The 14,586-nt window shown below is 44.6% G+C and overlaps 1 protein-coding gene across 2 annotated transcripts in view; it reads right to left on the bottom strand.

Annotated features, from left to right (window-relative positions):
• Window positions 1-7,025, bottom strand: part of LOC116359839 (transmembrane channel-like protein 5) — a 35,301-nt gene extending 28,276 nt beyond the window's left edge. For both annotated transcript variants that reach the window (XM_031813695.1, XM_031813697.1), the window contains exons 1-6: window positions 6,975-7,025; window positions 6,268-6,395; window positions 5,945-6,087; window positions 4,828-4,911; window positions 4,637-4,735; window positions 564-666 (exon numbers count right to left, since the gene is read on the bottom strand). In XM_031813695.1, coding sequence (XP_031669555.1) covers window positions 564-666; window positions 4,637-4,735; window positions 4,828-4,911; window positions 5,945-6,087; window positions 6,268-6,341 — 503 coding nt within the window. In that variant the 5' untranslated portion in view covers window positions 6,342-6,395; window positions 6,975-7,025. The remainder of the gene's footprint in view (window positions 1-563; window positions 667-4,636; window positions 4,736-4,827; window positions 4,912-5,944; window positions 6,088-6,267; window positions 6,396-6,974) is intronic.
• Between the last annotated feature and the right edge of the window lie 7,561 nt (window positions 7,026-14,586).

Genomic DNA, 14,586 nt, shown 5'->3' with positions numbered 1-14,586 from the left:
ACTTAGTCCTCCCATTTTAGGGGACCAGAAGTATTGGGACAAATATCTGTCTTAAAGTAGTTTAAAGTTGAGTATTTAGTCCCATATTTCTAGCACACAATGACTACATCAAGCTTGTGACTCTACAAACTTATTGGATGCATGTGCTGTTTGTTTAGGTTGTGTTTCAGATGATTTGGTGCCCAATAGAAATGAAGGGTAAATAATGTATTGTGTCATTTTGGAGTCACTTTTATTGTAAATAAGAATAGATGATGTTTCTAAACACTTCTACATGAATGTGGATGCTACCATGATTACAGATAGACCTGAATGAATGGGGCGCCAGGGTAGCGGTTAGAGCGTTGGACTAGTAACCGGAAGGTTGCAAGTTCAAACCCCCAAGCTGACAAGGTACAAATCTGTCGTTCTGCCCCTGAACAGGCAGTTAACCCACTGTTCCTAGGCCGTCATTGAAAATAAGAATTTGTTCTTAACTGACTTGCCTAGTTAAATAAATAAAATAATAACATATTGGTTTGTCTCTGTGTAAAGTAGTTGAATGCGTCATAATGTGTGTTTACCTGATGTTTCTGCGCTCCCCCAGACTTACAGGAAGGCCTCGTACAGCTTTGACTCTGTCTCTGGACGGCATGGTAACCAGCTCTCTCACCAACTCCACGGTGTCTGCTCAACAGGAGAGCGATAGGGCAGAGTGGTAACCAACTCCACGGTGTCTGCTCAACAGTAGAGCGATATGGCAGAGTGGTAACCAACTCCACGGTGTCTGCTCAACAGGAGAGCGATATGGCAGAGTGTTAACCAACTCCACGGTGTCTGCTCAACAGTAGAGCGATAGGGCAGAGTGGTAACCAACTCCACGGTGTCTGCTCAACAGTAGAGCGATATGGCAGAGTGGTAACCAACTCCACGGTGTCTGCTCAACAGTAGAGCGATATGGCAGAGTGGTAACCAACTCCACGGTGTCTGCTCAACAGTAGAGCGATATGGCAGAGTGGTAACCAACTCCACGGTGTCTGCTCAACAGTAGAGCGATATGGCAGAGTGGTAACCAACTCCACGGTGTCTGCTCAACAGTAGAGCGATAGGGCAGAGTGGTAACCAACTCCACGGTGTATGCTCAACAGTAGAGCGATATGGCAGAGTGGTAACCAACTCCACGGTGTCTGCTCAACAGTAGAGCGATATGGCAGAGTGGTAACCAACTCCACGGTGTCTGCTCAACAGGAGAGCGATAGGGCAGAGTGGTAACCAACTCCACGGTGTCTGCTCAACAGTAGAGCGATATGGCAGAGTGGTAACCAACTCCACGGTGTCTGCTCAACAGTAGAGCGATATGGCAGAGTGGTAACCAACTCCACGGTGTCTGCTCAACAGGAGAGCGATAGGGCAGAGTGGTAACCAACTCCACGGTGTCTGCTCAACAGTAGAGCGATAGGGCAGAGTGGTAACCAACTCCACGGTGTCTGCTCAACAGTAGAGCGATATGGCAGAGTGGTAACCAACTCCACGGTGTCTGCTCAACAGGAGAGCGATATGGCAGAGTGGTAACCAACTCCACGGTGTCTGCTCAACAGTAGAGCGATAGGGCAGAGTGGTAACCAACTCCACGGTGTCTGCTCAACAGTAGAGCGATAGGGCAGAGTGGTAACCAACTCCACGGTGTCTGCTCAACAGTAGAGCGATAGGGCAGAGTGGTAACCAACTCCACGGTGTCTGCTCAACAGTAGAGCGATATGGCAGAGTGGTAACCAACTCCACGGTGTCTGCTCAACAGTAGAGCGATAGGGCAGAGTGGTAACCAACTCCACGGTGTCTGCTCAACAGTAGAGCGATAGGGCAGAGTGGTAACCAACTCCACGGTGTCTGCTCAACAGGAGAGCGATATGGCAGAGTGGTAACCAACTCCACGGTGTCTGCTCAATAGGAGAGCGATAGGGCAGAGTGGTAACCAACTCCACGGTGTCTGCTCAACAGGAGAGCGATAGGGCAGAGTGGTAACCAACTCCACGGTGTCTGCTCAACAGGAGAGCGATAGGGCAGAGTGGTAACCAACTCCACGGTGTCTGCTCAACAGTAGAGCGATAGGGCAGAGTGGTAACCAACTCCACGGTGTCTGCTCAACAGTAGAGCGATAGGGCAGAGTGGTAACCAACTCCACGGTGTCTGCTCAACAGTAGAGCGATAGGGCAGAGTGGTAACCAACTCCACGGTGTCTGCTCAACAGTAGAGCGATAGGGCAGAGTGGTAACCAACTCCACGGTGTCTGCTCAACAGTAGAGCGATAGGGCAGAGTGGTAACCAACTCCACGGTGTCTGCTCAACAGTAGAGCGATAGGGCAGAGTGGTAACCAACTCCACGGTGTCTGCTCAACAGTAGAGCGATAGGGCAGAGTGGTAACCAACTCCACGGTGTCTGCTCAACAGGAGAGCGATAGGGCAGAGTGGTAACCAACTCCACGGTGTCTGCTCAACAGGAGAGCGATATGGCAGTGGTAACCAACTCCACGGTGTCTGCTCAACAGTAGAGCGATATGGCAGAGTGGTAACCAACTCCACGGTGTCTGCTCAACAGGAGAGCGATATGGCAGAGTGGTAACCAACTCCACGGTGTCTGCTCAACAGGAGAGCGATATGGCAGAGTGGTAACCAACTCCACGGTGTCTGCTCAACAGTAGAGCGATATGGCAGAGTGGTAACCAACTCCATGGTGTCTGCTCAACAGGAGAGCGATAGGGCAGAGTGGTAACCAACTCCACGGTGTCTGCTCAACAGTAGAGCGATTGGGACATAACCTCACTCTGCCCTAAAGGCAACCTATTTCCTTATCAGGATTGTTTTTTCTGCATATGAAATTCTAGGGCGGGCTGCCAGAGCGTAGTTTTTTCTGCATATGAAATTCTAGGGCGGGCTGCCAGAGTGTTGTTTTTTCTGCATATGAAATTCTAGGGCGGGCTGCCAGAGTGTTGTTTTTTCTGCATATGAAATTCTAGGGCGGGCTGCCAGAGTGTTGTTTTTTCTGCATATGAAATTCTAGGGCGGGCTGCCAGAGTGTTGTTTTTTCTGCATATGAAATTCTAGGGCGGGCTGCCAGAGTGTTGTTTTTTCTGCATATGAAATTCTAGGGCGGGCTGCCAGAGTGTTGTTTTTTCTGCATATGAAATTCTAGGGCGGGCTGCCAGAGTGTTGTTTTTTCTGCTTATGAAATTCTAGGGCGGGCTGCCAGAGTGTTGTTTTTTCTGCATATGAAATTCTAGGGCGGGCTGCCAGAGTGTTGTTTTTTCTGCATATGAAATTCTAGGGCGGGCTGCCAGAGTGTTGTTTTTTCTGCATATGAAATTCTAGGGCGGGCTGCCAGAGTGTTGTTTTTTCTGCATATGAAATTCTAGGGCGGGCTGCCAGAGCGTTTTTTTTCTGCATATGAAATTCTAGGGCGGGCTGCCAGAGTGTATTATTTTTCATGCAGCCTAAGGCCGTACAGTGTCAAATAAAACTCTAGGGGTTTTACTCTTCTACAGTTACACACGCTGTACATATATTTTTTCTATTGTGTTGTTGACGGTATGTTTGTTTATGTGTAAATCTGTGTTGTTGTTCTTGACGCACTGCTTTGCTTTATCTTGGCCAGGTCGCAGTTGGAAATGAGAACTTGTTCTCAACTAGCCTATCTGGTTAAATAAAGGTGTTCTCAACTAGCCTACCTGGTTAAATAAAGGTGTTCTCAACTGGCCTACCTGGTTAAATAAAGGTGTTCTCAACTAGCCTACCTGGTTAAATAAAGGTGTTCTCAACTGGCCTACCTGGTTAAATAAAGGTGTTCTCAACTAGCCTACCTGGTTAAATAAAGGTGTTCTCAACTAGTCTACCTGGTTAAATAAAGGTGTTCTCAACTAGTCTACCTGGTTAAATAAAGGTGAAATAAAAAATAAATACAAATAGGATTTTGCCTTTGCCTAGCTCCATTCTGTTTCTTTTTAGCCTAAAAACTCCCTAATTCTTGCCCGATGACAAGCATACCCATAACATGATGCAGCCACCACCACGCTTGAAAATATGGTACTCGGTGATGTATTGTGTTTGATTTGCCCCAAACATAATTATTTGTATTCAGGACATAAAGTGAATTTCTTTGCCACATTTTTGCAGTTTTACTTTAGTGCCTTATTGCAAAACAGGATGTATGTTTCTGAATATGTTTTATTGTGTACAGGCTTCCTTCTTTTCATTCTGTCATTTAGATGTTGGTTACAAAGATGAGGTAGTCAAACTAAAATCATGTTAAACACTATTATTGCAGTCAGAGTGAGTCCATGTAACTTATTATGTGACTTGTTAGGCACATGTTTTACGCCTGAACTTATGTAGGCTTGCCATAACAAATACTTACTGAAGACATTTAAGCTTTTCATTAAAAAACAACAACAACAACAACAAAAAACACAATTCCACTTTGACATTATGGGGTGTTGTGTATAGGCCAGTAACACAACAAAATGTGGAAAAAGGTAAAGGGGTGAGAATACTTTCACTGTAGGGAATAGAGTGTCATTGGTGATGCACAATAACATGGTACTGACCATTCTCTACTCACACACACACACACGCACGCCCACACACTCAGTGACATGGTACTGACCGTTCTCCATCTGCTCCTTGGCCTCCTCCTCTGACAGCCCCAGTCTCCCTCCAGCTGTACCCTGTAGAGGGAGCGGACTCTGCCTGCGACAACCACGCACTACAACACACACACACACACACCATCATCATCTATAGACCTGTGCCTCGCCTGTAACACACACCCACTACACACACAGTGAGTACACCCACCCAGGATAGCTGTTCCTGTCTGCTGTCTGCTGGTCATCCTGTACCTGGTAGCAGTATCCATGGGAACCCTGGGTCCAGGGCTGGCTGTAGGGGGAAGAGGGTGGGAGAGAGAGGGAGTACCTTTATTTAACCAGGTAGGCAAGTTGAGAACAAGTTCTCATTTACAATTGCGACCTGGCCAAGATAAAGCAAAGCAGTTCGACAGATAAAACGACACAGAGTTACACATGGAGTAAAAACAAACATACAGTCAATAATGCAGTATAAACAAGTCTATATACAATGTGAGCAAATGAGGTGAGAAGGGAGGTAAAGGCAAAAAAGGCCATGATGGCAAAGTAAATACAATATAGCAAGTAAAATACTGGAATGGTAGTTTTGCAATGGAAGAATGTGCAAAGTAGAAATAAAAATAATGGGGTGCAAAGGAGCAAAATAAATAAATAAATAAAAATTAAATACAGTTGGGAAAGAGGTAGTTGTTTGGGCTAAATTATAGGTGGGCTATGTACAGGTGCAGTAATCTGTGAGCTGCTCTGACAGTTGGTGCTTAAAGCTAGTGAGGGAGATAAGTGTTTCCAGTTTCAGAGATTTTTGTAGTTCGTTCCAGTCATTGGCAGCAGAGAACTGGAAGGAGAGGCGGCCAAAGAAAGAATTGGTTTTGGGGGTGACTAGAGAGATATACCTGCTGGAGCGTGTACTACAGGTGGGAGATGCTATGGTGACCAGCGAGCTGAGATAAGGGGGGACTTTACCTAGCAGGGTCTTGTAGATGACATGGAGCCAGTGGGTTTGGCGACGAGTATGAAGCGAGGGCCAGCCAACGAGAGCGTACAGGTCACAATGGTGGGTAGTATATGGGGCTTTGGTGATAAAACGGATTGCACTGTGATAGACTGCATCCAATTTGTTGAGTAGGGTATTGGAGGCTATTTTGTAAATGACATCGCCAAAGTCGAGGATTGGTAGGATGGTCAGTTTGTTGTAAGCTAAGATACAGCTGTATTTACAGGGCTGTGTCCTTCGTCTGGGCCAAGCCATCAGCCAACAGAGCCCTGGTCAAAAGCAGCAAAGTACTATATAGGGAATAGGGTGCAATCTGAGGTGCAGTACTCACACTGGCCTAGCTGCCGTTTGGGTCCCCACAGCTGAGGGGGGAGAGGGGGGTCTGAGCTGGGCGGCCCCTGGTCCTTACTCCATGGCCCCAGCCCCCTCTCCACATCCTGGGGTACAACAAGGCCCTCTGGAGGCCTAATCCACCTGGAAGAGTGGGGGTGGGAAGGAAGAGTGGGGAGAGAGAAGAAGGGGGAAGAGAGAGGAGATAGAAAGGAAGGGGGAGAGAGAAAAAGAGAGAGAGCGGGAGGGAGAGAATGAATGAAAACACAAATTGACCCCCAAAAAAATCTAGATTTTTGCACATGCACAGGTCTGCACACTCACCTCTTATCAGTTGGTTTTGGCGCCTGATCACTTCTATAAGGAGATGCAATGAAGGCACTGGTAAAGCGAGACATGGCTAACTAACAAGCCAAGTCTTCAACCATACATAAACAGCAAAGGACGTCTGTCTGAGAAAACACAAGTAGTTGGAGAACAGTTATAGACAAGGGCTAATGTATGTAGCTGACCAAACTATCAGAAGCCAGGTAACGTTAGTTAACTCACTCGAAGTGGCTAGCACAGCTAGCTAGGTACTGTACCTAGCTAACTTGACAAGCCCGCTAGTTAGCTAGAACAATTTGTGGTCGAAAAAATTGCAAGTTGTGTTTTCTTGATACTTAGTTACTTCAAGTAATTAAGCTGTCCAACACGTGATGTAAATGGTACATTTCACATAAAAGTACAACATCAAACTTACATTGAATATATTCTAAGCTTAGCTAGCTAAATTAACTGTTAGCTAGCTAGGTTAACTGTTAGCTAATGTTAGCTAGCTAGGTTAACTGTTAGCTAATGTTAGCTAGCATACCTAGACGCTTTAGATTCGGCCGTTGGTTGGTTTCATTTGGGAAATTATAACTTTACGCCAACGATTTGACTAAATATCCATATCAAAATCTATATTTCATCAATGTGAATGCAGCAGAGACCTATAAGGAATAAAATAAGGAATCTAAGGAATAAAATAAGAACAACAAAACGCTCACCTTTCCTCCCAACTGACAACAAGCACTAAAACTAAATTCAGGGAAACCGTCACTAGATGGCACCGTTGAGCCATATACAGTAACGTTATACTGGTAATAAGTATGCCATGATGCACTCAAATCATAAACTAGCTGCAATCGAAACCACTACCATTTGTTTTACATATTTTAATCAAACCAGGCCTATTTCATAGGCTACATCATACACCAGATGTACACAACACACCCCCAAGACACATTCAAAACACATGTTTTTGCTTCACACAACATAAATACAGTTATAGACCAGTCTGTCTGTCATTTAGACTCTTGGCTTTACAGAGATAGTATCTTTAGGTTTGAGAAGAAGGTAGGTTATCTAAGGCCAGTTTGTCTGTCAGTTAGACTCTTGGCTTTACTGAGATAGTATCTTTAGGTTTGAGAAGAAGGTAGGTTATCTAAGGCCAGTTTGTCTGTCAGTTATTAAACTATTGGCTATACAGAGATAGTATCTTTAGGTTTGAGAAGAAGGTAGGATGTCTGATTTTGCTCTAGGGCAGTGTCCCAAATGGCACCCTATTTCCTATATAGTGCACTACTTTTGACGGGGCTTTTGTTAACAGTAGTGCACTATATAGGGGAGAGGGTGCCATTTGGGACACCAATGTGTAGTGTGATCTGAATCTGTGTGACAGGTACTCAGACTCTTCTTTAAATACAGAAAACACTCTCTTTCTCTCTCGCAATCTCTCTCCCTCACACTCCCCCATGTAAATGTATGCAAAGCCAACGTGTACACTAGGATCATCACAGCATGCTGAGAAACACAACACTACTCACTCTCTCCCTCCCCCCTTCTCTCTCTCAATTAAATTTTTTTATTTGACCTTTTATTTGACCTTTATTTAATTAGGCAAGTCAGTTAAGAACAAATTCTTATTTTCAATGACGGCCCTAGGAACAGAAAATAAATAAACATAAATAAGGGTCTTATTTACAATGGTGTGTGTTCTTCACTGGTTGCCCTTTTCTCGTGGCAACAGGTCACAAATCTTGCTGCTGTGATGGCACACTGGTATTTCACCCAGTAGATATGGGAGTTTATCAAAATTGGTTTTGTTTTCAAATTATTTGTGGATCTGTGTAATCTGACAGAAATATTTGTCTCTAATATGGTCATACATTTGGCAAGAGGTTAGGAAGGGCAGCTCAGTTTCCACCTCATTTTGTGGGCAGTGAGCACATAGCCTGTCTTCTCTTGAGAGCCAGGTCTGCCTACAGTGGCCTTTGTCAAAGGCAAGGCAATGCTCACTGAGTCTGTACATAGTCAAAGATTTCCTTAAGTTTGGGTCAGTCGCTGTGGTCAGGTATTCTGCCACTGAGGAAATATACAAGTCTGCTGTTAATGATAATGCAGGGGATTTTCCAAAGGTTGCTGTTGACACATATTCCCCGGTAGTTATTGGGGTCAAATTTGTCTCCACTTTTGTGGATTGGGGTGATCAGTCCTTAGTTCCAAATATTGGGGAAGATGCCAGAGCTGAGGATGATGTTAAAGAGTTTTATTATAGACAATTGTCACGGCCGTTGTTGGAGGAAGACCAAGGTGCAGCGTGGTGAGCATACATATCTTTATAATGTCGCCAACAAAACAAGAATGAATCAAAACGCCCATGCCGCTTACAAGTGCTATAGTGCCCCTAACAAAAACAACTTCCCACAATCACAACAGGGAAAAAGGCTGCCTAAGTATGATTCCCAATCAGAGACAACGATAGACAGCTGTCCCTGATTGAGAACCATACCCAGCCAAAACATAGAAATACAAAAAACATAGAAAACAGAACATAGAATGCCCACCTAAATCACACCCTGACCAAACCAAATAGAGACATAAAAAGGCTCTCTAAGGTGTGACAATGATGTTAAAGAGTTTAAATATAGTCAAATGGAATTTGTGCTCTGTATGTTTTATCATTTCATTGAGGATGCCATCAACACCAGAGGCCTTTTGGGTTGGAGGGTTTGTATTTTGTCCTGTAGTTCATTCAGTATAATTGGAGAATCCAGTGGGTTCTGGTCGTCTTTAATAGTTGATTCTAATATTTGTGTTTGATCATCTATATGTTTTTTCTGTTTGTCTTTGGTATAGGGGCAAAAAGATTGGAGAAGTGGTTTACCCATACATTTTCATTTTGGATAGATTTATTTATTTATTTTTATTTTACCTTTATTTAACCAGGTGGCTAGTTGAGAACAAGTTCTCATTTACAATTGCGACCTGGCCAAGATAAAGCAAAGCAGTTCGACAGATACAACGACACAGAGTTACACATGGAGTAAAAACAAACATACAGTCAATAATGCAGTATAAATAAGTCTATATACAATGTGAGCAAATGAGGTGAGAAGGGAGGTAAAGGCAAAAAAGGCCATGATGGCAAAGTAAATACAATATAGCAAGTAAAACACTGGAATGGTAGTTTTGCAATGGAAGAATGTGCAAAGTAGAGATAAAAATAATGGGGTGAAAAGGAGCAAAATAAATAAATAAATGAAAATTAAATACAGTTGGGAAAGAGGTAGTTGTTTGGGCTAAATTATAGGTGGGCTATGTACAGGTGCAGTAATCTGTGAGCTGCTCTGACAGTTGGTGCTTAAAGCTAGTGAGGGAGATAAGTGTTTCCAGTTTCAGAGATTATACGAAGATAACTCTTCGTGTTGTTGTTTGTTTAGTGCTTTTCACTTTTCCCAGAAGTGGTTAGAGTCTACGGATTCTTCAATTGCATTGAGCTGATTTCTGACGTGCTGTTCCTTCTTTTTCCGTAGTGTATTTCTGTATTGTTTTAGTGATTCACCACAGTGAAGGCGTAGGCTCAGGTTTTCTGGGTCTCTATGTTTTTGGTTGGATAGGTTTCTCAATTTCTTAGGTTTCTCAACTTGCATTTACTCGCTTTATGGTAGCAGGGAGGAAGTATTTTCGTGGTAGCAGGGTGGAGATAACCACTTTTTTCAATCATTCCCTTTCCTGCTGTGTTCTCAGGTGGTTTGTGCCTGTGTGTATTATTATCTCTCTCCTTTCTGTAGTTTGACTTGTTTGTTATTCTGCTTATGTAAGACCCAGCTTCTTCTTGACCAAGAGGATTATTACTGGTTCAGATGGTGAGGAAACATTAATATGTACAAAAAGGAAACATACCAAAGACCCTAACTAAAGACTCTAAATCAAACCAAAGACCCAAACTAAAGACTCTAAACCAAAGGCCCAAACTAAAGACTCTAAACCAAACCAAAGGCCCAAACTAAAGACTCTAAAGCAAACCAAAGACCCAAACTAAAGACTCTAAACCAAACCAAAGGCCCAAACTAAAGACTCTAAAGAAAACCAAAGACCCAAACTAAAGACTAAATCAAACCAAAGACCCAAACTAAAGACACTAAACCAAACCAAAGACCCAAACCAAAGACTCTAAACCAAAGACCCAAACTAAAGACTCTAAACCAAACCAAAGGCCCAAACTAAAGACTCTAAACCAAACCAAAGACCCAAACTAAAGACTCTAAAGCAAACCAAAGGCCCAAACTAAAGACTCTAAAGCAAACCAAAGACCCAAACTAAAGACTCTAAACCAAACCAAAGACCCAAACTAAAGACTCTAAAGCAAACCAAAGGCCCAAACTAAAGACTCTAAACCAAACCAAAGACCCAAACTAAAGACTCTAAACCAAACCAAAGACCCAAACTAAAGACTCTAAATCAAAGACCCAAACTAAAGACTCTAAAGCAAACCAAAGGCCCAAACGAAAGACTAAACCAAATCAAAGACCCAAACTAAAGACTCTAAATCAAACCAAAGACCCAAACTAAAGACTCTAAACCAAACCAAAGACCCAAACTAAAGACATTAAACCAAACCAAAGACCCAAACTAAAGACACTAAACCAAACCAAAGTTCCAAACTAAAGACTCTAAACCAAAGACCCAATCTAAAGACTGTAAATCAATGACCCAAACTAAAGACTCTAAACCAAACCAAAGGCCCAAACTAAAGACTCAAGGACACCAATGAAATCCTCCAGCCTCACGGTTTTTCCAACTGGGACACTGACTGACCATCACCTTAATTGGCAACACCTGATGTTCTTATCAAGGCTTAGCTCAGCACCTAGACCCTGTTGGTGCTGCCACCTGGGGGATGGAGTGTGGAAGTGTTTCCTGATAGCACACAGTTAGGAAACATTCTATCACTAAACTACCCCCCAGCATGATTACCAATCCAGACACTACTACAGTATCCACCACCCAGCATGATTACCAATCCAGACACTACTACAGTAGACACCACCCAGCATGATTACCAATCCAGACACCACTACAATACACACCACCCAGCATGATTACCAATCCAGACACCACTACAATACACACCACCCAGCATGATTACCAATCCAGACACCACTACAGTAGACATCACCCAGCATGATTACCAATCCAGACACTACTACAGTAGACACCAGCCAGCATGAGTACCAATCCAGACACCACTACAGTAGACACCACCCAGCATGATTACCAATCCAGACACCACTACAGTAGACACCACCCAGCATGATTACCAATCCAGACACCACTACAGTAGACACCACCCAGCATGATTACCAATCCAGACACCACTACAGTAGACACCACCCAGCATGATTACCAATCCAGACACCACTACAGGAGACACCACCCAGCATGATTACCAATCCAGACACCACTACAGTAGACACCACCCAGCATGATTACCAATCCAGACACCACTACAATACACACCACCCAGCATGATTACCAATCCAGACACTACTACAGTAGATACCACCCAGCATGATTACCAATCCAGACACCACTACAGTAGATACCACCCAGCATGATTACCAATCCAGACACCACTACAGTAGACACCACCCAGCATGATTACCAATCCAGACACTACTACAGTAGACACCACCCAGCATGATTACCAATCCAGACACCACTACAGTAGATACCACCCAGCATGATTACCAATCCAGACACCACTACAGTAGACACCACCCAGCATGATTACCAATCCAGACACCACTACAATACACACCACCCAGCATGATTACCAATCCAGACACCACTACAGTATCCACCACCCAGCATGAGTACCAATCCAGACACCACTACAGTAGACACCACCCAGCATGATTACCAATCCAGACACCACTACAGTAGACACCACCCCAGCATGATTACCAATCCAGACACTACTACAGTAGACACCACCCAGCATGATTACCAATCCAGACACCACTACAGTAGATACCACCCAGCATGATTACCAATCCAGACACCACTACAGTAGACACCACCCAGCATGATTACCAATCCAGACACCACTACAATACACACCACCCAGCATGATTACCAATCCAGACACCACTACAGTATCCACCACCCAGCATGAGTACCAATCCAGACACCACTACAGTAGACACCACCCAGCATGATTACCAATCCAGACACCACTACAGTAGACACCACCCAGCATGATTACCAATCCAGACACCACTACAGTAGACACCACCCAGCATGATTACCAATCCAGACACCACTACAGTAGACACCACCCAGCATGATTACCAATCCAGACACCACTACAGTAGACACCACCCAGCATGATTACCAATCTAGACACCACTACAGTATCCACCACCCAGCATGATTACCAATCCAGACACTACTACAGTAGACACCACCCAGCATGATTACCAATCCAGACACCACTACAGTAGACACCACCCAGCATGATTACCAATCCAGACACCACTACAGTAGACACCACCCAGCATGATTACCAATCCAGACACCACTACAGTATCCACCACCCAGCATGATTACCAATCCAGACACCACTACAGTAGACACCACCCAGCATGATTACCAATCCAGACACCACTACAGTAGACACCACCCAGCATGAGTACCAATCCAGACACCACTACAGTAGACACCACCCAGCATGATTACCAATCCAGACACTACTACAGTAGACACCACCCAGCATGATTACCAATCCAGACACCACTACAGTAGACACCACCCAGCATGATTACCAATCCAGACACTACTACAGTAGACACCACCCAGCATGATTACCAATCCAGACACCACTACAGTAGACACCACCCAGCATGATTACCAATCCAGACACCACTACAGTAGACACCACCCAGCATGATTACCAATCCAGACACCACTACAGTAGACACCACCCAGCATGATTACCAATCCAGACACCACTACAATACACACCACCCAGCATGATTACCAATCCAGACACCACTACAGTAGACACCACCCAGCATGATTACCAATCCAGACACCACTACAGTAGACACCACCCAGCATGATTACCAATCCAGACACCACTACAGTAGACACCACCCAACACGATTACCAATCCAGACACCACTACTACAGTAGACACCACCCAGCATGATTACCAATCCAGACACCACTACAGTAGACACCACCCAGCATGATTACCAATCCAGACACCACTACAGTAGACACCACCCAGCATGATTACCAATCCAGACACTACTACAGTAGACACCACCCAGCATGATTACCAATCCAGACACCACTACAGTAGACACCACCCAGCATGATTACCAATCCAGACACCACTACAGTAGACACCACTACAGTAGACACCACTACAGTAGACACCACCCAGCATGATTACCAATCCAGACACCAGCCTTGTTCTTCCTTTACTGTGTCCTCTCTGCTCTAGAGAACAATGGATGGTTCTGGGTTCTAACTGGTTCCAGATCAGTGGTAGTGGCTAATGTTCTCTGTTCTCCTCGCTCTCTCCCCAGGGCCCAGGATTCCTGTACCTGTGTGTGTGTGTGTTCATGTGTCTGACTGCATATATCTTTGCCAGTGTGTGTGTGTTCTGTGTTCAGCTAGTAGAACCCTCTACCCAGGGTTCTACTAGCCTCCAGTGGAACATCTGTCAGTGCTGGGGTCTCCACGACAACAATAATACACTGCTCTCATCCTGACAGGATGTTGTGTGTGCTGCCAAAACGTTTAGCCCCAAGATGTGTGTGTGTGTGTGTGTGTGTGTGTGTGTGCCTGCCTACATCTGTACCACTGCCTGTGTGTGTGTGTGTGTGTGTGTGTGTGTGTGTGTCTGTGTGTCTGCCTACTTCTGTACCACTGCCAGTGTGTGTGTGTCTGCATATGTCTGTGCCAGTCTCTGTGTGTGTCTGCATATGTCTGTGCCAGTCTGTGTGTGTGTGTGTGTGTGTGTGTGTCTGCATATGTCCGTACCAGTGTGTGTGTGTGTGTGTCAACATATGTCCGTGTGTGTGTGTATCTGCATACTTCCGTACCAGTGTGTGTGTGTGTGTGTGTGTGTGTGTATACGTCCGTACCCGTGTGTGTGTGTGTGTATGTCCGTACCAGTGTGTGTGTGTGTATACGACCGTACCAGTGTGTGTGTGTGTGTGTGTGTGTGTGTCAACATATGTCCATGCCAGTGTGTGTGTGTGTGTGTGTATACGTCCGTAACCGTGTGTGTGTGTGTGTGTATGTCCGTACCAGTGTGTGTGT

The sequence above is a fragment of the Oncorhynchus kisutch genome, unplaced genomic scaffold (assembly GCF_002021735.2).
Source record: "Oncorhynchus kisutch isolate 150728-3 unplaced genomic scaffold, Okis_V2 Okis06b-Okis10b_hom, whole genome shotgun sequence".
Lineage (NCBI taxonomy): Eukaryota > Metazoa > Chordata > Actinopteri > Salmoniformes > Salmonidae > Oncorhynchus > Oncorhynchus kisutch.
Note: the sequence above shows the minus strand (reverse complement) of the source record. Positions and strands in the feature narration are given on the sequence as shown.